Source organism: Chrysoperla carnea, chromosome 4, assembly GCF_905475395.1.
Source record: "Chrysoperla carnea chromosome 4, inChrCarn1.1, whole genome shotgun sequence".
Classification (NCBI taxonomy): domain Eukaryota; kingdom Metazoa; phylum Arthropoda; class Insecta; order Neuroptera; family Chrysopidae; genus Chrysoperla; species Chrysoperla carnea.
In genome coordinates, this window is record NC_058340.1 from 33,891,218 (window position 1) to 33,915,756 (window position 24,539).

Here is a 24,539-nt window from a genome sequence, read left to right on the forward strand (position 1 = left end):
TTCTTCATGAAAAAAAGGAATTATTTTTCATCAAATTTGGATCTGAGGCCTAATTTACGAGATAGTTAATCTGCTCTAATATTAATCAATTAATAAAAAAAACATTCATAAAAATAAAGTGCATCCAATAACACACTATTTAAAGTTTAAATAGACGATGTGTTTTATCCGAGTGTGAAGGAGTGACTTAAATGCGAAATTACCACAAAATCCTATATACCGTAATAACTTACAACTTCAAAACAATATACATAGTGTAGTTTGTCCGTGAGTACACAGTCCGTTTCGATCGACTACATGCTTAGTGTACAAAACTTAATTTACAACGAAAGGAAGTGTTGTGAAACTTGGTTTTTATGGATTAGTTTTTATAATAATATAAATATTATGTCGCCAAATAGAGATTTTTTTTTAAATAATTTTGCATTTAGCTCACTCCTTTACACTATGATAAAACACATCCTCTGTTTAAGTAGTGTTTTATTGGATGAATTTTATTTTGATGAATAGAATTTTATTAATTTATTCATATAAGAGTAAGTTAATTATCTCATAAATAAGGCTTCACATCCAAATTTGGTAAAAACCATTTTCTTCTTTTTTTTTCTCAGTTTTGAGAAAATATATTAATAATAATATTAAAGAAATCTGCAGACAATTAGAGACACCCTGTATAGACATACAGACATACACTGTGTCACAAAAGTACCGAGGTGGAACTTTAATTTTTTTAATGTTTACAGCAAAAGTTTAAAAAAATGGTTTTTCTGAGCACAGAAGTGTGATCTTGAAATGACCATGGAAGGCCCAAGGATTTTGAAGTTGACTTTCATAGGTCTTTCCAAGGTCTGTTTTTCGACCATATCTTCTCGTAACGTTTAGTTTGTGAAACCCCATGTAATAAAAAATACAAATAAATTTTAGATGAATATTATGAATATTTAATTATAAAAGTTTAGTTTAATTATATATATATATATATATATGGTTTGAATATTAAATCTATTTGTGTGTATATGACAGACACACTCAACCATCGTTATATATAATGTTAGTGGTTAATTTAGAAAAAAAGAGTAGCCATTATTTTAATGTTATAAAATATAATTTATAAAATTAAAAAAAAATAAACGAGCTTTGAGAATTAGTTTTGAATATTCATAATGATAGTCATCATAATAAATTCATGGGCGTTAGTTTAAAACTGTAATTAGACGTTTTATGGCGGAATATTGAAGAATAGATACATTTAAAAATAGAAGTAACGGAAAATGTTATTGTTTTGCTGTTATTTTATATCTAAAGGTGTCAATAAACGGTTGACAGTGTCAATTTTAATGGATGAAATGAAAATTCTTAAGCCAATTTCTATAATTCTTTTTGTTCAGTTTGTAAGATTGATAATGGGTTTTATGTCGTGGTTCGAGTGTCTAGTTTATTGAAGTCAACTTTTCCAATTTTTGTATTTTGCTTTTCGTGCTTTAGAAAATTTTTTTATGTTGTTTATATTAAAAAAAACTTATTGAAAGAAAAATTCGCAGAAACAAGTGATATGAAGTTTGCGACTATCGAACGGGCTAAATGATCAGTGCCATGTTTTTGACATGAATGACAAACAAAAAAATCTTCGAAATACGAAAATTGAAAACGCGTAAATCAAAAAGCTCGATTTCTATAAATACGAGATTGAATCGGACAAATTGCCAACAAAATGAATCAGAGTAAAGCTACATCATGGTAACTTTCTTACCTTTTTTTCTGGAAAACTGCCGCGTTATACGTGTGTATATTGACAGTTATAACAGAAACAGATACTTTTCTAATAAATCTCGCATGAATCTAATTTCGATGATTTTTAAGTAATTTTAGAACAGAAAACATCGTAAATTTGAACACTCAAAACATTTTTAAAACATGTATGTTGGTCATTTTTAAAAACCCTGTTAAGAAGTCACATTTCTAATATTTATTTTTAAAACAAAATAAAACTTTCAAACTAAAATTATAATTCAAAAGTTTTCATGATAAATCTTCGCTGTTGATGAATGATTTTCACCTATTTTTCAACCATATTGTTCGAATTTAAAAAGTTACTTTACATTTATCAAAAAGAAAAAAACACAAAAATTATGACATCCAAGAGAAAAACATTTTTTTTTTTTTTAGTTTGTATCAACCACGTATACGGACGGTATTTTTTATATCCGCATATACCTAAGACTAATCATATACCTGAGACTTTACATTTTTCATATACATCTTTTTTGCTTTCGACACTAGACATCTTGGGGAGCATTGCATAAAATTTAAATATAGATACATTCTTGGCGAAAAATGTTCTATTTGCCTATGTTAACATCGCGAAAATTAGTTTTAATTATAAAAAATACATCAAATGAGGGCTTAGAAGATCTTGAATTTACTTCAGCCTTCTGGCTAATTTACAAGTCGATCAAAAATAATGAAAAGAAGAAGAAGGTCATTTCAAAATTGAAAGTTTTACTCGAATGGGAAGAAATAAAACGTAAAACATTTATGCGAAAGTAGATTTTGTCAATTTAATGTCTCAAAATGATACAAAGTAGAGAAAAAATGTCTATTTCCTTTTGCGAAAAGTTTTGTATGAGAAATTATTTTCAAATTTCAAATATTTCATTTTTTATGTTATGAATTTGAATTGACTATCAAATGATCCTGAAAAGTGGCTAACTTTAAAGGCTGTAAATAGTTTCTAGAAATTCAACCTGTGTATAAAACATACAAAACGATGACATATGATAAAATAAAGAACAAAAGTATTATTTATTTATAGAAGTTGAAAAGTTTATTGTAGAAAATCTGTATGTATAGCAAAAAAAAAAAAAAAAATAGAAACTTACTGTAGGTTTGTAGTTGCATTGAAGAGGGTTGAGCTGACATCTTGTTCTTTTTCAAGTAATGACGTCAGAGCACTCTGAAGGGCTTCATTCTAAATAAACATAAAACAAAATAAGAATAAATATAAAATCAATGTCATTCATTTTTTTTTTTTTATAGTGAAATACAATTTTACTTTTTTTATGGTGGTAATTAGAAAATTTGTTTCATAAAGAAATATTATTTTTTCAATGGTAAAATATATAGATTTAAATTTTTTCGAACTAGATACTTTGATTCACAGACTCGGCAATATCCTCTCAAAACAAAGCGAGTAATTTAATTCCTGAATGTTTCAATATTAAGTCAAAGAACTGAAAACTACCAAAGGTTCATTATTATTTAGCCCTCTGGCCAAAGGCTATTATCATGATGTAATATTAGCCAGAAGTTATATTAGCCAGCCTGGAGCCAGAACGGAGTATTTTCGATTGATATTTAATATCCTGCGGAACTCACGTACAAGCTAATGTTTCGCTATATCGAACAAAACAATGATACTCAAATATGCGTTTTTATTGCAGCCAAGTTGATAGCAACTACAAAATAACAAGTAAGAAAATTATTTATGGCTTTGGGTTTAGAAAATATCTTATAACAAACCACACATCTTTTATTTTTCTCTTGACTGAGTACTAATTATAAATCCCTTGGTTTCTATGCCCCTATTTTATTTACGATATTTTATAAAAATTTAAATTTTAAGAAAAACGCGACATAGAATCTGGTCTCATCGGTCGTTGCATCGTAGCTCCTAAACGAACGAACTGCGAAGGTAACTTTATGTATGTTTCAAGAAAATCTACTTAGCCGTTTGAACTCACACTTGCAATAAAGCTATTAACTTAGCTTTCTTTTTTCCTAATAGTCATAGGATTAGGAATCCTAAAATCGCACTTGAAACATAGCTGAGAATATTATCAATCAAATTGTGTGATGCTCAGTGAAGCTGATGCCATACCTGCCTACTGATATTTCAAAATAAGCGCTGTAAAATCGATGATAGCTGACGATGAAGCAATTAGTTCGAGTTAAAAGTTGAAAGCTATTTTTTTTATTAGTATTAGCAACTCTGTTATGTTTCCTGCAATAATAATATAGTATCTTCATAGATGGTTTTTTAAAGAAAGATATTACTCATTTCTTAAGGCTTTCATAATAAGATTTTTTTAATCCTGAACAGAACGAAAATTTTTCTTTGAAATTTTCAATTTTCCTAGAATTATGTTTTCTCGTACTTTTATGTTTTTTTAAATTTTATTTACGTTTACCTTTTTACATCTTTCAATATGTAGGCACTTCAATAAACTGTTGCAAGTAATGAAAAAAAGCATTTTATATGACTTTTCGTAAAAATTTTTTCGTTTTTTTTAACCCAATACTCTAGTACATAATTTACATTTTTACTCAACCTGTTTTTATATTATGAATTTTATTTTTGTTCTGGTTCGTGAAGACGAGAAACATTGTTCTCTCAACACTCAGACATTTTTTCTTTTGTATTTATTTTATTGAAAAAAGAAGAAGTAGAATTACTTTTTTAGGATACCGTAAAGAATGGATTTTATGGATTTTTCCACTCATTGGGATTCTGGAAACAAGTGAGGTTGCCAAATAACTGGATACCTTGTTATTCGCTATAATGCGTTGCACCTTTATAAATATTCTTCCCTCTATTTCAAAAACGGTTCAATGTCAAAGAACACAATTCCAGAGAAAATTTGTAGAAAAGTTTTATCCTCTACAACTTTTATAATAAGAGATATTTACAAAAAACTGATTTTCGTGACCTTTGACCTTGAATATACAGTGCAACCTTAATATAACGAACCTCAATATAACGATTTCCTCGATTTAACGAATTTTTCGTAATCCCCTTGAATTGTCCATAAGAGTCAATATAAAATATACCTCTACATTACGAATATTCTTTGCGTACAACCTCTATATAACGAATTTTCAACTATCAAGAAATAGTATTCATACCTCTATTTAACGAATTTTACCAACAAAAAACCTTTATATAAAGTTTTTTTATATAGTAATTTGATAAAAATGTGTTATCATTTATTAGTATAAGTACGTAATACATATTGAGGTGAATAAAACTATTCTTTTACCTCTTTATAACGAATTTTAGACCAATCTAACCTCAACATAACGAACCTCAGTTCAACGAATTACTTGATATAACGAATATTTACTGGTTCCCTTCAGATTCGTTATATCGAGGTTGCACTGTATAAGGACGCGCATGCGTGACCATATGTTCATTTTGGGACAGCATTTGTACAATAAAATAAAAGTTTGTACAAAAATTCAGTTTATTCCGTTAAATTCCGAGGTGAAACCCTAAGATGATTGGAGTATTAAATCTTGGAGAATAAGTTTTTTAGCCTTTGCTTCTCCAAACCATAGTAGGAGGATATATGGAGCTTAGAGGTTTTGTGTGACCAATGGAAAACCTGGGAATTAAACCAAAATTAAATGTATCCACGGCTTCAATCATTCTTTGTTTTATTTGGAAACAATCTTGCATCCATCTATGTACTATGTACCGCTTCATACTTGTGACATCACTCAGCTTAACGTCAATCAAGAAATCTACTCATTTTCAATGAAAACTGAAAAATGTTTGTACACTTTATAAATATTTTCGCTAGTTTTGTTAACCAAGCAACATTTTTGACACTCACTCGAATGTCGAAAATCTGAAACCCTGTTCCCAAGTTTTTTTAAGAATTCTTTCTACTAAGATATCTTATATTTGATAAGTATTATTCACGCTTAATAGATTTTATTTAAATTCGTTAAGTTTTTATTATTTTTATTTTTTTTAACAAACATCACAGAATAAAGTGAAGTAAAGTAGGTTTGTGTTGCTTTAAGAAAACAAAACAGATTAAAAGCTTTGCATTTCATCAAATTCTAAGAATTTATTTTCTATAGAAGTACAGTAATGTAAATGAATCGATAAAAACTTACGTATTAGCGGTGTTGAAAGTAAATTATGGAGGTATGTCAACGGAAAAAATATTTTATATTATTTTAAACTACAGACAAGAAAGTTCGGATCTTGTGTTCGACTATATACAGAACATTGTACCAATTGCACTCCGATTAGATAATTTTTGACAAAAGATACCTATATCACAAGATGATTCAAAAAACTGATGTAGGTAAGAAAAAAGAAATTTATAATTCTTAACTGAAAACTAGAAACTACAACAATTTTTGCTAAGAAAATCCTATTCCTATGCATTATTGATCTTCAAAAAGTTTTACCAAGACCTTTTTCGTAATATTATACGCTACATTTTTGTATTTAATATATAACGAGTTATAAATAATATATAACTCGATTGAAGAAGTAATTGTCGAATAAAATTTAATTAAATAATTATTAATTACTTGTTAAGATGTGAGGAGACAATTCTAGCTCAGCTAGTAACAAAAGCGTGGTTTTTTAATTTTATTTTACTATCATTATTTATTTAAAAACATAGTCTTACTGTGAACCATTTAAACTATACGCCGAAATTATTGAGTAAAGTACTTATAACTGTAACTTGTTTTAAAAAGCTCATTCTCTAGTGACAAATAAAAATTATTATTTTTTCTACCAAAAGGGTAATTAATAAAAAAAAAATGAATAAAAAATACAAATACAAATAACTAGTAATACAAATGTACCAATAAATAAGCCTTTTATAAATGTATAAAAAATTATTCTATTAACAACAAGGGGATAATTATACACAGTTAAGTATTCCATATTATAAGCACTTGAAAAATGTTTACAATACCTATAAATATAGAGGAGAGTCGACAATAATCTTTAAATATTGATGTACAGAAATAGTGTTATATCTGTTACCAATCGGTAAAACGATGGTGAAGAAAAGCTATCATAATGGCTATTTTTAGAAATATTCATATATTTAATATTTAATACTTATTAGTTTTAGCGCCATCAATATAATTAATAATTAAATATAAAAACTGTACGAGCCGCCACTAGTAAATAAAAATACATTTTTATAGCAACCAAATTTTAGCAATAGTAATAAAATTACAAATGAACTTTATGGTAAGAGGCAAACATAAAGTTATCATGCAAAAACAGATCTTATTTTAGCATAAAGCGCTAACAAAGACTAAATAAATGTGAAAATAAGGTTATTTACAAATGAACTTTATGGTTTATGAGGCAAACATAAAGTTGTCATGCAAAAACAGATCTTATTTTAGCATAAAGCGCTAACAAAGACTAAATAAATGTGAAAATAAGGTTATTTGTTTGTTTGTTTGTTACGCTTTCACGCAAAAACTACTGAATTGATTTGAATTAAATTTGACAATAATATTACAGTTCATACATCAGCATAACAACATATGATCTAATTTATAAAAAGGTTATCAGACATACATTTTACATTTAAAAAAAATTGAAAACTGATTCTTTGATACATAAATTTGTTTCTGTGTAAAACAATGGAAGAAGGTTTCGATGACAAAATTGGAGTAGAATGAACATGGTGGCTCTATTTTAATAGGTGTCGGGAAAGAGGAAATTGTTATCATAGCTCGAATTCCAACTATACCCAATGAACGAACACCGTTTCAATCCAAGCGAGTTCAATTTACAACCAAGCTCAGTTTAGTAGTTACCATTAACAAAGCACAAAGGCAATCATTGAAAATAGCAGGGGTGCATTTGGAAAAGCCGTACTTTCCCATGGCCAACTAGATATAGACTGTTCGCGTGTATTCAATGCCCAAAATCTTCACATATTTGAAGTTGAAGAAGTGAACAGAACGGAAGAAGGTATAATATAGCATACAGTACCATCCTAGAATAATATTCTGCTTTGGGCTCTTCTCAAGTGGAATTAATTTACTAAACGTATATATATATTAAATTATTAAATGTATATATTAAGGAATGAAAAAAAATATCATATTATTTTTTTTTTTTAACTTTTAAATGATCTTTGCCAGTCAGTTCAAAAACGCGGATAAAAGCTAGTGATGACATAAGACTATTGGTTCGTGTTATTTGCATAGAAAAATCGATAATTTAGTGAAAAATTTGGAAAATGATACGATTGAATTAGGATACGATATAGTCAACTGTCCCCTACATATTAATTGTATTTGAATACAATAGATTGTGCGAGAGTATGTCTATTATAAAAATTTATTGATTGAAAATATTAAATGAGGTGTAACTGTTTTTTCAAATTTATCCAATTTTCATTTCCTTTAAATACTTCATACTTGAAAGTATCACTCTGTTCATGTATGAAATTAAAATTTTTCACTGTTGTGGTGTATTACAAAATTAACAAATGATTTTGGATATGGCCCTTGGCTGCTAAACCAATAAGTTTCTGATCAAATTATAATGAAATCTGAATATTGTAAAATGTCCTAATGAATTTCTATAGTTTGGAATTACCCTTTCTTTTACGGAATGAAAATAGTTTTTAGCTGAGATTTGTATAAGAATAAGTAACAAAATTGAAGGGCTGTTCTTTCGATCTTCCTCAAAAAATTCCTTTTATAAAAAGGAATATTTAAAATTACCATTTTTCTTCTTTTCAAAAGTAATGTAATATGTAAATCGTTCTTGCTATAGTTATATATTTCTCATATATCGTTTTCAGAAGGCAAATGATATATATAATAACATAGGGTTAGCTGTAGTGCCAAAAGTAGAATGTATCTCCAAATAGATTTTCAAATTTTTCGACAGGTATTCTGTTTATAAAGTAGCAATTATATGAAGACAAATTTTTGTAACTTAAAGGCAAGGGTAAAAGTTCAACAATGGGTTTTGACTATTCATAAATTGTTTGTGGTCTGAGAAACATTCAACTACCACTGATTGGATGGTATTTATTATGTCATATTTCACTTTTAAAAATAACGTAAAAAATTAGAGTAAGTAAAATTTAAAAACATGCAACTTGTTGTATCTCGAATCAAGATACGTGCTGTTCATGATTATACGCACTTAATTTAACGATCATTTTCTTTTTTTTTTATTGATTACGTGTCTACTTTAATGTGTGGAATAAAGGAAGACAAACATGTAAAGTTTTCAATATTTTCATCACATAAATTTTATGATGATCCTTATAGCTTTAAAGATTCCATTTTGAAGATAGGACTTTCGGGTACAATCAATGGAGGTGATTGGAGAAACGTTTGGGTGTGACTCCTGGTACATTCAGATATTGCACCATATAGCTCACAAGTTTTAATTGGTTGTTGATTAATAGTTAAATCCTTAAACCGAGGCAATTTTCAGTAGTATTTTTTATAAAATGACTTTAAAATACATATGAATGTATTTATTTATATTTTGATTCTTGGCAGAAGACCTTCCCCTATATCTCATTTATCAATAAATATTTTTCATCCAAAATGCTTTGTATAGTGAAAATGTTAAGATGAATTTAATTTAAGTTTTAAGGGTCATTTAATATCATTTCATATGTTGATGTTGTTTATATATCTCTTAAAATCACATTATAAGCTGTTACGCCTCTAGCTATAGTTATATGAAATGTGAAAATAATATGTGAACTTAAAGTAAGGATTATCGAATATACGGAAGCCTGAATGGCTCACTGTCAATTTATGAGAAAGTGGCGCTACACTAGCTTCTTTTTTTAAATGTGTACTACCCACAAGAATAAAACTAACTTTTAAAAAGTCACTAGTTCACTTTCAACAAGTGCCCTTGTGACTTGTGGTATTATGGAAACGAACGCTTTTGAAAATGGCTGTATTTCGTCATGTGCAGATTTCTAATTATAACGTCATAATTAACACTTAATACTTTAAAAGCATTATTTAAAAAAAAAACAGGTGAAAACAAACAATTGACTGAGTTAATTGTTGAAATACCATGTATAGGCAGTGTTGATAACTCTGTCACATTTCACATACATACATATCTGACATATTTAACTGATATTCTCATATAATGCGCAAGTGTTGATGCGCAATCGTTTGTTTTTTTTGACGTCATGTAAATAACAAAAGATATTCACTTTGATATTCCTATATTAATACATACTATAAAATTTGTACCTAATTAACGCCCTCGTGGGTAAACAGTGATGTTTACTAAAAAATGTTTCAAACAAAAGTTGTTTATTTTTTTGTAAGGAACATTTTTTACATTTAAACTTTTATTCTATCTCTAACGGTTTACAAGATGGGTACTACGGACCCATGACCCAATTGACCCATGTTGCTCATTTACGAACTTGACCTCACTTTTTACGTCCTAAGCACGCTGTAAAAATTTCAGCTTGATATCTCTTTTCGTTTTTGAGTAATCGTGACCACAGACGGACGGACGGACGGACGGACGGCCGGACGGACAACCGGAAATGGATTAATTAGGTGATTTTATGAACACCTATACCAATTTTTTTTTTGTAGCATCAATATTTTTAGGCGTTACAAACTTGGGACTAAACTTATAATACTATGTATATTTCATATATACATGGTATAATAATACTAAAGAAAAATTTGAACTAACTACATAAGACAAAACATTATCATATCATATGCATATCATTATCATATCATTATATTATTAAATCCGGACAAATAATTATTAATAATTCCAGGCCGTTTCGGTAGAGTCTAATTAAAGGGTATTCATCACCGACTGACATCTTCTAAAAGGTTCGCTTCCATAATGTCACAAGTCACAAGTGCATTTGTTGAAAGTGAACTGGTGGCTTTTTTAAAAGTTGGTTTCATACTTGTGGGTAGTGCATATTTAAAAAATAAGCTAGTGTAGCGCCACTTTCTCATAAATTGACAGTGAGCCATTCAGGCTTCCGTACGAATATTATTATTTTCAAAACCGAATAACATATTTATCTATTTCGATATGAAAGTATACATCAAATTCATTAAATGAAGCTCAGCAGCAAAGGTTACTTGGACAAGAAAGTTGTATTTAGTCTAAAAACCATGTTAGTATCGCAAAAAAAGTGTAAGACTAAATTTATTTCTGAAAAATATTCGATATTTCATGAACTGTCGTGTCCTTCACACCAATACCGCCATTTTTGCATTAAACCAACAAATGATAGATGAGATTCCTCTTGCCTAAAAAAAAAATAGTATTCTGCCTCACGTAAAACAATAAAAATGTTATTTACTTTGTAATACGAACTCAAAAGTAAATATAAAAACATGAAAATGTAATCAAAAAAAACTATTCTGTTTGTTTATTTTATAATTTGGTAATGGGAAATTGAATTGTTTAACTTATAGATTCTAGAAAAATATAGACCAACATTTATTACGTTTACATAAAAACAAAAACAAACATTGCTTTTTATACCATGTACAGATGAACTTAGTTTAGTTCCAAGTTTGTAACGCTTAAAAATATTGATGCTACCAACAAAATTTTGTTATAGGTGTTCATAAAATCATCTTATTAGCCTATTTCGCGTTTTCTGTTTGTCTTAATAACGAAAAAAGATATTCAGTTGAAATTTTTATAGCGTGCTCAGGATGTAAAAAGTGAGGTCGAGTTCGTAAATGAGTAACGTTGAATTTATACAGAATATTTAAATAATTAGTTGTATTAGTAGTGTTTTGTGCCAAATATTTACATTATCAAGCCAATTTGAATTTGGTACAGTAAATCTGGCATTTTGACTGGAAAAAATTACAATGGTGGATCTGAGGTTATAGATCGTTAGGGGGGCATGTAAATAACTTTAAAAAAAATTAAGAGAATTTTTCGTTCCGCTGTTTTTGAGAAAATCCAAAAAAATGGGGAAAAAAATTTGGAATGCGTTTTTCTCGGAATCTATTGATTTAAGGAAAAAGTTTTTCAAATAAAAAATGTAGAAGACACTGTCAGCTACATTTTATGTAATTGGAGCAACGTCATACGAGTTAAATTACAAAAAGTAGGTGGCGTTAAAGTATCAAAAAAAGGGTTTTCCACTTTCTCATTTACACTTTTACAAAAACATCATTTTTTCTTAATGAAAATCGTAAAAAACCCTTTTTTGATACTTTAACGCCACCTACTTTTTGTAATTTAACTCGTATGACGTTGCTTCAATGACATAATATGTAGCTGACAATGTTTTCTACATTTTTTATTTGAAAAACTTTTCCCTTAAACCAATAGATTCCGAGAAAAACGCATTCCAAATTTTTTTTCCCCCATTTTTTTGGATTTTCTCAAAAACAGCGGAACGAAAAATTCTCTTAATTTTTTTTAAAGTTATTTACATGCCCCCCTAACGATCTATAACCTCAGAGTCACCATTGTAATTTTTTCCAGGTCTGGCCTTTTTTTCGTCTATATTGACTGAATCATTACTATATTATCTTGTTTTAAAGAATCCAAGTATGTTGACGGAAAACTTGCTTGATTTCACATTTCAATACAAAAATAAACATAATAATAGTTTATTTGCATGAACAAATTTATTAAAAAATTTCTCAACTATCATCTGCCTCGACTCAATGATATAGTGTGTCAACGGAACTTATACTCAATTATATTAGTGGCTATAGTTGGATATCAGAGTAAAAGTGCCTCTGAAAAAAAGAAATAATTCTTTGTTTCATAGTATAGTCAATAGTTTTTTATAGTCAATAGTTAGACTAAGTTTAAAGTTCAGATTTCGGTTATGTATCTTAAAAAATGTGACTCATCACCCTGTATGACTGTGCAAAATTTTTAATCGATATTCCTATAAATAACGAAAACATGAGCGTGATTTCATCTTTGATGCTGGAATGAAAATTTTTTCTCGATTATTTGTGATTTTCTTGAGACATACCAAAAAATGCTCTCGATCAAATAACCTGTCGTACAAGACATCAAAATCAAAATTTATTCATCCGTTTAGGAGCTACGATTCCACAGACATACACACAGATACACAACCATGAAAAGACACACTGTAAAACATAAAACTTTTCTGAAAAGAACAAAAACTATTCTATGTATACAGAAAACTATTAAATTATTATTTGTTTTGTGGAAATGCATTGGCTTTCATATAGACAACCACATAAACAAAACTCATATAAATGAAGGTAAGCAGATTGTTGAAATTATCGAAAACTTTTTGTACATAGGTAATATAGTATAAAAGTAGTTTTAATGCCTTTAGCAATATATTATTATTTTATCTACATGTAAATGGCTCGGTATATCTCATTTGATAATCGAAATTTATAACACATAATGTAAGAAAATGATTAAATGTTACATGTTAAGGCAGTGGTGGATATCGATTTAAACGACATCAATATAATTTAAATGATAAAAAAAAACTTAAAAAGAAAACCGACCTCAAAAGAAAAACTTTTCCAAAACAAATTAATTGGCACAAAAAAGTAAAAAAAATAAGGAAAATATTATGTAATTAAAATTATTGTTATTCTTGGAGTCGGTTTCAGCCACGGAAACAACTCTGATAGAACAGTTTACTACATTAGCTTGGCTGACACCGACTCCAAAAATAATTATAATTTTAACTACATTAATCGTTATTTTTTTACTTTTTAGTGGATATTAATTTGTTTTGGAAATGTTTTTCTTTTGAAGTTTTCTTTTTGTTAAAAGTTTTTTTTTATTTTGTGATTTTTAGTAAATCTGAAGTACACTAACTAATTTGTTACTTAAAAAGAATCATCGAAATCGGTTGGCGTGATATTGAGTTATTCGTCCCTTTGTCGTGCATACTTAATGCAAATTTAAGACTTGTATGGTTTTCTCATGGACGTCGTTGTCAGAACTGAACCAAAATGAAATGGGACCACACGGTAAATGAAATACACAGATAAAAAAGCAGTAGTATTCAAAATGTACTGTTTTTATCCATTGAAAGATCAAAATACTGACTTTTTACCCTTTATTATCTGTTATTATGAACAAAGGGAGAAACCAGAAAGTGTTACTCAACAGCTTTGTTCTGTTGGATTGTTAATATTTAAAACGAAACATTGTGAAACATGTTAGCTATAATAGAATGCTGTAGGACTTAATAAAGGGTATTAAAAAATTTTGACTTTTTTCAAATAATTCCAATAAATTTTCACTATAGCTTTATCTCTATGATATTTTACTTTGTTGTAGATAACAGCAAACCATATTCTCAAACATTCTACCTTTCAACAATGTATATTCGATCGTAAATAGATGGGTAATCATAATCAATCACATATTATTAAAATTCAATAAAATTATGTAGTAAACTAATAATAACGATTGGTAATATTTATCGGAGTTAAGTTTTTTTATTTATTTTTGTTTTTTTTGTTTGTTAACAAGTTGTTTTTCTTGTAATATGAAAATCAAAATATGTAAATTTATCTATCATATTTTATAATAAATCTTCTCTAGTATGGAACAAATTTATTTAAAATGGTTTTTGTTATACCTAGATTATTGTTTTTTTTTTTATTCTTGTTTTTTATTTTGAGCATTAAGAATACATTTTAAACTATGATTTTATAGAAATATAATTTATTATGCTTATGCAATGTTGTTTGTGAATTATTAGACTGTGGAAAAGAGGTCATTAAATGAACAAAATCCTGTTATGTAAGTACTAAAAACAGGAGAGTTTTAAAAAAAAAAACCGGTCAAGTGCGAGTTGAATTCGCATGCAGAGGGTTCAATCATGAAGGGTTTGTTAGTAGAAAATTTATTTTCTTTTATGTGTAAATTTATTTAAAATTTCGATGATACAGAAATTTTTATGAAATATTTGATGTTTTTTTTTGTTTTTGTTTTTAGGAAAACTCTAAAGTATATACTTTATTTTAAAACGACTGTAAAGGAAAGTTTTAGCGCGTATCTTGTATGTGTATCTATTTGTTGGTACATTTCTTTATTACCTCGTATCCTCCAAACAGTTGGATGTTTTTCGACAGTTAAAGTATCGTTATATTCATCTTGAGTTCGTTTTAAAGAAGGGGATAAAATGGTGATTTTGATACCCCAAACCCATCGGGTGGGCTATCAAAATAGAGGAAATTGAATTGAGATTTTAACTAAATTTAATTTAATTAGTTACAGTTTAATTTGTTCATAGGAGTGTGTCAGGATAATGCTGATGTCGTATTGGCCATATTATCCATAAAAATGTAAAACTAGACTTGATACTATGACAAAATTTGAATGTAAAATAAAAATTGATTAAAAAACGCAGATGTTATAAGCAAAAAATGATTCCGTTCAAAGGTTGCCCATCTTCTTTAAAAAAAACATAGTTTTATGTGTAATCTCTATGGAAATATGACGTCACTAGTGGGTATCTTTCTCTTGGTTAAATTAGGAATTTTAAATGTTCATATCTGCGGTCATCTAGGTACTTTTTATATTTCAGAGGTGTAGAAAAAGTTTTATACGATAAACAGGGTGCTAACGTATTATTAACGTTCTTCTGCGATTGCTCAACTCGTTCTACGTACTCGTCCTACGTGTGAAAATTTCCTATTCGTAAGTTCTTATCCCTTTAAATGCTCTTTTCCCACTATAATGCAATTTCCCATCAATTCTAATACATTCTATTTATATTGATTGAGCTTTAATAATTTAATTTTACACAAAGTAACAAAATAATATGATATTTACTAATATTGAATGTTGTTAGCAGAGTAGGTAGGTAATAAAATTTATGATTCTAAAATACTATATATAGCGTATCTTAAAATATACATTTTAGTACTTAGCGCAAAAGGGAGTTTGAAAATGAAATAGAGCATTAAGTGGAACCAGATGCAATCATTATATCATGTAAAACATACTATGGTAACATCTAAACCGAACTCGAACCAAGATGGTAATAGTAAGGGTTACATTTGTTTTAAATCATAAAATAATTTTATAATAAAATGTAAATTTGATTTTCATATTACTAACATAGTCTTGTAAGTTTAGGATGTGCATGAGGAGGTACTTGGGATTTTCAATACAAACAAATTAATTATAGTGTAAACGAATTCATAAATTTACATTTCAAAGATTATATCCTTCTGAGGATACGTTTAGACAGGGAAATATTTTTGATTTTCGACAGGTTGTGTAGAATTTTTCATATATTACTGCATAAAGTCTTAATAACTTCATTTCAATAGCAAATATAGTATTAGTAAACATATTCCTCAAAATTAAATTATAAATTTAAAAAATTATTCATTATTACGGCTGATCCTAAGGTCTGTCTACATTATTAAAATCATTCTATAAAATTTCAACTATTTGAACAAAATACAGATTAATACAAAAGCTAGTTTTACCGTAGGTCATGGTAGAAAGATATGTAAAAGGTAACTCATCGAAATTATTTTAATATTATCGAGATGATTCAAATAATCAATATTATCGAAATTAAACAAATAATCAATATGGCGGTGCCGGGTGCCGTGCGAGAGAGATTACCGAGAGTAAGAGAATGACTCTACTCAACCCCTACCTGCATAAGAGCATACCTTGTCTAATTCTATCATGCTCTAAGTTATTGATTATTATAACTTATCTCTACAAATTTTTGATTCAAGAATGCACGCTAAAAGCAAGAGATCGATATTTTAATGCCAGGTAAAATATATCATCCTATCTTCCACTTTGCATCAAGATCTCAATAGCCTTGATCAAGAGGAAGATACCAAAATTTAAATAACTCTGGAAGAGCTTCTTTCTCATTGTGGTAACGAGATCCAGTGCTGGCGAGGAACAGCAGATATAAGGAACTGGCTTTAATATATCGAAACAACTATCTCCCCACTTGTCTCATCCAAACTATGTTTTATTTTGAACTTTCATTTTCTTCATTGCACTTTTTTAATTTGCTAATTTTTTTTTTTCAATTATTTAGTACCTCAGCTTTCATATAACATCTATTACGCTAAGTTTAAGTTGTAAAACAATATAAAATTTATCGTGTTAAATTCCTAAAGTAAATAATTCATATAATATATATAATACAAAGCGTTCGTTTATAATTTATTATTAAATTCATAAATGTTTTATTAATTAATTTATAAACAACACCCAAATTAATATTTTGAGAACAGCCATTTAATATATTATATTAAATCAGATTTATACATATATGTATAGTATATAAACCATGCATATGTAAATAAACAGAACCGTGTTTATTGAAATAAACATTTTAATTTATTCAATTTAAATTTTATTTGCCATGTTTTGTAGAACATAAATTATATATTATTTACGGTGAAAATCAACCAATCATCAATATTTAATGGGCCTTATATGAATCATTATTTTAATCTTTATGTTGTATTTGAAAGTATAATTCAACTAATAGAGAGAATACTAATTTTTGATGAAGCCCTTGCATCATTATACAAGGTGATTCATCGTTATCAATACGGGTAGTTTATTCAAAAAGTGAATTATCTGAAAAATTGTCAAAATGTCAAACACTATTGTGTGTTAATTTTTTATAAATGGTATCTCCTATTTTTTATATATGGTATTTTTATAAATGCTATCTCCTATAAATGGAACAGCCAGGCCAAAAAAATTCGTTGAATTTACTAAAGCTGATAATTTGAGGATTGATTATATTAGTTGTGTACACATACATACTGCGGCCAGTCAAGCGAACGATAGAATAGGGGTCAGATTTATGAACAACAAATATATCAGGTTCATTTATGATTACCGTGATATTTAAATGAATTTATTAAAGCTGAAAATTGTTATACAGCTTGTTTATTGCATATAGATAACAATTATGACAGTTAGTCAGTTAACAGTCAGCCCTTATTTATGAACAATCATAAATAAGGGCTTATTTATGAAATCATAAATAATGTACTTATTGTTCATAAATAAGGGCTGATTGACCAGTCCTGTTCTAACACCTAACTGACTGACATAACTGTTATTTATATGCAATATACAAACTGTATAACAATTTTCAAACATTGCAATTTTGTAAATATTTCAATAATAAATTGCTTTCTTCAAGCTCAATGAATTTTTTCTTATAATAGTTTTATACAGTCGTACAGTTTTTCCTTTGATATTTAAAAATTTTAATTTAATTTTACGAAATGTTTTTTTATGAATTGAAAAACATTTGTAAATAACTGAAATAAATACCCCAGCACGTTTTTCCCAAATGCTAATTTTGAATAAATAGATAATTTTGTATAAAATTAATGACTATTTTTTAAATAATAATCAAACTATTTTCAGCATTGAATTTGAATGATTTTGTACAACGGAATAGTGATTAATGTGAATAGTTTAATTACATAATATTATGTAATCATCTCACATGTTATTTATACAAATATCATTGGTAGAAACCTAATGAATTTGCATTGTTTAAATAATGCTATTATTCAATGATTAATTTATGCAAATAAAAATATTGTTAAAAAAAATAAATAAATAAATTGTGTACTACACACACAGGGAGCAAAACCTCGGCTTCGCCTCTGGCGGCAATGAACATGAGATCTGAGACATTCTTTACTTGCGCCCTTGGTGTGTATACTATTTTTCTCCCCAAGGGTTGCGGAAAGTGAAAACTAAGTTTTGCAGAGTTGACAGAATGTTTACACTTTCTGCACAGAGGTGAGAAAATTAAGTATGTTTTATGCAAGGTAATAAACGGCCTTGCAATCATCGTTTTATGTATGCAAATTTGTCAAATTCTTTAGAACAGTAAGATTCAATTTAATACTTTTAATTTAATACTGGCGTTAGACTCACACTTTCACATAGAATGAAAGAATGCATACATATGTATATATTAAGCAATGTGTATAAGAACGAAATAATATTATAGGTATGTTTTCTGGTATGTGTTTCGGAGCTTCGGTACGAAAAAGACTTTGGTCCGCTTTAAATTGTGAGACGGTTCACAATCATGCTGTGTGCTGAGCTAATACTCTACGTCTTTCTTATACACATTGCTTACTGTACACATATAAATGTACTCTCCTTCACTCATATAAATCAGTAGTGAAACAAAATATGCTAATGAATTTATTGTCTTTACAATTCTTTACAACAAAAGAGCTTAGGTTAAGTTAGAGGTCATCTGATTAATACATATTATTTTCAAAGTGGGAAATAACAATTATGAATTTCAAACACACGTATGAAAAAGGGTTTAATTTTATTCATTTTTCCGTTTAAACTGCCATGAGAGCTTGGACTAAATAAAAAAGTGGTAAATAGAAGCAACAATAGAATCAATTTAAGAGCACTTTAAGAATATATGGAGCCCCAAAAAATTGAATATCATTTGTTATTATTATTTATGGAAAAAAATATTATTATTATTATAACATAAAACATATGTAATTTACGGAAAAATGGAGAATGATATATTTTCTGATTTCATTTGATATATTATAGAAATAAATTTGTCATCCGTACATATATGGCGGATTTATTTATGTACCATACTACAATAAGTAATAATTTTCGTATATCTACGTAGATACAATATTTTATTCTACGCTTTTCTTATTTTCTTTTTTTGTTTTTTTTTGTGACTGACAACAACTTTTTATTGAGATTGATTTTTCATTTTATCACAGATTTTACTTGTGATATTTGTTGATGGTACAATTCAAAAATGGAATTGTAACAAATTTATCAAAATTTTTTGTTTTATTTTTTATAAATAAATTGCATTTATATTCCAACTTTTTCGAAATGAAAATACATTTTATTTTTGATTGGAAAGTTTTGAAAATATTTTCCTGTTAGTGTGTCGTACTATAAGTTGTAGGTATGTAATGAACGTTTCTTTCAGGCACAGAACTTTAAATTGCAATAAAACACAGAATAATGTATTTAATTACATTTCACTAGAGCGTATATCTTACTTCAAGGTTTTCCATTGCAAGTGCTCAACTATTTCTTGTTTATCGGTGACTTTACAAATCCGTAGAGAAATCGAATTGCGTTAAATTACACGAACGAGTTGGCCAGTTAATAGTTCCAAAATTAGAAGACATATCGGTCATAAACGGTATAAGTCATAAACGGTTAGTAATACAGAAAAAAATTAGTTTACAAAAAAGGTAGGTAATTTAATCTAAAATAATGTTATTACCATTTTTGGTCTAGAGTGCACGGTTATGGAGGATTAAAATAGAGGCACTTCCCCCACTTATTTTTGTAAGGATTCTATATAACATGGTAGTATAAGTAGTTTCCTAGACATTTAATGTCATATTATTATCAAAACAAAAAGGTTTACTGTTCTTCAATCTATAAATAATGACATGCGGAATAAAACTTTCCCGTATTCTATTTTTAGATTCAAATATCAATCATACTCAAATTTACTTATTTCGTTAACAAACACAAAAAGAATACGAAACTTTTCTACAAAACAATATGTTTGAGTGATTTATTTGAATATAATGAATAAATAATTTATATTCCCTTAGGTAAGTTAACAATATAAATCCATAATCAACTTATTTCAGTTGAAGAAACATTTTTTCTAAAAAAAGAGAAAATTGCATATTTGCAAGTTTTTAGCATTGAATATAAAAATGGTGAAGTAGATATGACCATTTGTTGTTACAATTATAGTTTTCCAGTTGGGTTTGTGCCATTTGTAAATAATAGGAAAAATTGATTTTCTAATACTTGCAAGAAAATTTTATATTTTTATAATGGGCGGTTTTTTAAGGACATTAACTCTCAATCGAAATTAAATATTAGAAATTATTATCAAATTATTTTAAATCGAATGTTTCAATGTGATTTGGGTCCTAACGGCACTGTGGCTGGTTCACATGAATCGTAATCTAGAAGTCGTATTTTTGACCTTGTTGATGTGTATACCAACAGTTACACGGCAAATGCTTGACTCCAAGTGATCTTTTGTACGTGATCTATCGATATTCCTACAGAAAATAATCTAAAGGTATATATTACACACTTATACCTTATTCTATTTACGCTGAAATAACAAAACGTATTGAGCAAAAATAATCTGTTAACTTCCAAATTGACACCCACGTAGGAAACAGTGTAGACATGGATCGATTTAGCACCATGCACACTTTACTTTTACAATTAGCTTATCAATCAACCCAATATCAGCGATTTATATTATTTTTACTCCCTCTCTTTTAACACGTGTCTACTCGTGCTTTTTTGGGGTTAGTTTTTTATGTGTTTCATTTCGATAAATTTGAAAATTGATATATTTATTTAACAAAAAACTTTAGCTGCTAACATTAAAGTAAAAAATATCGACTATGAAATGTAGCAAAACCTCTCTTCTACAACTATGTCTATGGCAAATATGTCCATTTGACGTCAGTAATTATCTAGAAATTTGACATTAACTGTTTATAAACACTAATTTGTGACCGTGAGATATTTGCGCTTGTGTATTTTTGTGGCTCAAACGCCAAAACAGCTGTTTCGGAACATCAGACGTTGTGGGTTTGATCCTCTCTTGGATAAAAGAACGTATCTCTTCCATTACTAAGACTAGGTTTTTCCTATAGTTGCGCTCGTCATAATGATTCATGTCAATGGATTCTATAAATGATTCATTTATTGAATCATTGATTCATTAACCTAAGTTTACTTTACTTATCCCTTCTATATACTACTCACAATATGAACAATGCAAATTTCGAAGACCCATATGCTATACTTCAATTCGATTGCTCTCGCTTAGCCAACCCTAAAACATTTACTTCCCTTCTCTTGGAAAATAACGCGACCTTTGGCTCAATGCGATTCCTTAAAGAATGAAATAAAAATATGATACAGCAAAATTTGTTTTGAATTTTTACATTTCTAGCTCAAAAAATTGACAAAGTTTCATATAAACTTACACTTCCTATTTTACCCCTTGAAGAATGAGTCTTAAAGTCAATTTTTGAACCATGAGCTAAAATATCATTGTTTACATTTCAAACTTCAAAATTGGGTAAGTTTCACACCAACTTTTAATCCTCTTTCAAACCCCTTTAGATGATTTTTTTTAAATAGTCATACAATAAACTTTTGTTTTGATCTTTGAGCTAATATATCATTTTTTACATTTCTATCTTCAAAATTGACCAAGTTTCATACGAACTTAACTCTTTAGGGAATGAATTTCCAAACATTCCTTCTTAGTACACACGTAGGTAATTTAAGGAACGTGTAAAAGAAAATTTTATCTCTCTAGATCCAGCGGTTTCAGCTATGCGTTGATCGATCAGTCAGTCAGTTTCTTCTTTTATATAACCTTGTAAGAAACACATACTTAGAATGGAAGAATCGACTTAAGGTTTTAAAAATAATCAAATTTGACTTTCTATTTTCGGTACGAAAATTTTTACTTTATACTAGACAGAAAATACAAAAAATTGACTATAATAAACATTAGTAAACAATTCAACGATGATGATTTTATACATGGAGAAAATTGTATTTATTTGTGCGATTTTCAATAGAGAAATCCAATTTTATTGTTGTTGTTCAAGAAAATATAAATTTCTACATGTATTTTATGGATACAACTCTGACATGGTTATTTACTACCATCAATATACACAAAGTAAACGAAAATTATATTTATTATTCAATTTTCTTTTCAAACGAAAAACATTTTTAAAAGCGAAATAAAAAGAATATGTTCCCGAAAAAAATTTTAAACATTGCATTTTCTTTGTTATCGATATATATGTTATGTATTATATAGAGAGAAAATAATATTTATGAAAAATTCTGCAAAGGAAACAGTTCTTTTGTAAGAAAATAAAAAAATACGTATAAAAGTTGGATTGTCTATTTTTTTAAGTTTTTTTTTTTTTATATTTTAATCGAAATAAATGTTTGAAATTGAAGTTTGTAGTATGAACTAGAAATGTTTCGAATTTTTAAAAGTTGAATTCATAGACCTAACAAATGTTTAAATCGTAGACATTAAAAATATTATCTTTAGAGTTTACTCAGAGTGAGTACTAGTTACAAGAAAATATTTACATATATACTTGCTATAAGTAATTTCATTTTTAAGAATTGCTGTTGATGCATTCGCAAAGGAATCAACTTTTATGCTGCAACTGTTTTACTTTTAAATATAAAGTTCGCAGTTATGAAGGGTTTATTCTCCTCTACGAAAATCAAGGATGATCTTTCTAAAGGTTTTTACGTTTTCAGATCCCCTGATTCAACGAAATCATTCAAATTTCAAATATAAACTATTCAAAATTTCTCGAAAAGAGTGCGTATGAATTCAAAACTGGCTTAAAGGTCTGCCTTTTTTTATAAAGAATTTTATCAAATTCCGAAATATTTTTTGGATTTTTTTGAAAAAAAAAAATCAAAATTCTTCTAAAAAATTACAAAAAACTTATTGCATTAGGTAATGTACAAACAAAACTTATAAATTCGGGTATATTTGACATTTGGTCGAATAATTTGAGATACATAATCTGAGATTTAACCTGAAATTCTTAGCAAATAACGATTTGTTAATATGATTTCATTCGATATATTAGAAAGAGAGAACTTGCATTAATTTTTGTTTGCCACAAATTCATATATAAATGAAAGAATAATTAATCTGAAGTATATTTCTTATTTTTTAGTAAATTTTTGAAAAAAAATATAATTAAAAAACATGCAACTTCTCTATTTTGTAATTTTGTAACTACTCTAAATGTTAAGATCAATTTTCAGCAGTTTAGGTACTTATACTTTGTGGGTACTTATACTTCAGGGTTGATCTAAATTCCCAAAGTTTTTAGGTACACTCTAGTGAAATCCACGAATAACATAGCTGAATTAACGTGTTCCTATTTTGCGTTATTGATAATTCATCGCACAGCAAAATGAAAAATAAATGAAACAAAATGTATGTGCTAGAATAATCCCGGGTACACTATTTACATTAAAGTTAAGTTTAATTAAAATCATGAAATAATTATATTAAAACATATTCAAGTCTAGTTTAATTTAAGTTAAAGTTCGTTTTATTACAAATTACTTTCTTAAAATCAATTTTGAATAGAATTAAGTAACAAATAGAGAAAACTTCTATATTTCTTAAGAAGTGATGTTAGTTTTCGAACAAAATTCTTCCTCCACAGTAGGAACAGATGATAATGATAAAAACTATATTCTTCATTTCTCTGTAAATTTATCTATCTTATTTTATTTCCGTAAAATGTATTATACCATTAACCCATTTGTTACAAAATTGTAATGCTTTTACTCTGATGTCTAAGATATACAGAGCTTGTTTAATATTGTAGGTAAAATAATTAAACTTTCATGACAAACTTAAAAGTTAGTTTCTCAAAAAATAAGAAAATTATACCGCAATTTAGCGTAGACAGGCAAAATATTTCCAAAGGAGTTATTTAATTATAACAAATCGTGTTCAAATTGATTTTAGGTAGGTGTTGTTCAAGTATTAAGAGGGCGTGGGTTGTGCAACAACGTCTTTTGTTTCATGCATCTATAAATTTTAACTTCCTAAGTAATTCTAATCAATAATTCGTGGTATTAGGGTACTAGAATCTATCATGCATTTTCAGCAACTTCAAAATACAGCCGCAAATTTTATTTTTTT

The 24,539-nt window shown here is 27.9% G+C and overlaps 1 protein-coding gene across 1 annotated transcript in view; it reads right to left on the minus strand.

Annotated features, from left to right (window-relative positions):
• Positions 1-24,539, minus strand: part of LOC123298691 (head-specific guanylate cyclase) — a 262,949-nt gene that overhangs the window by 180,116 nt on the left and 58,294 nt on the right. The window contains exon 2 of the mRNA XM_044880783.1: positions 2,880-2,968. Within this exon, the coding sequence (XP_044736718.1) occupies positions 2,880-2,968 (89 nt within the window). The remainder of the gene's footprint in view (positions 1-2,879; positions 2,969-24,539) is intronic.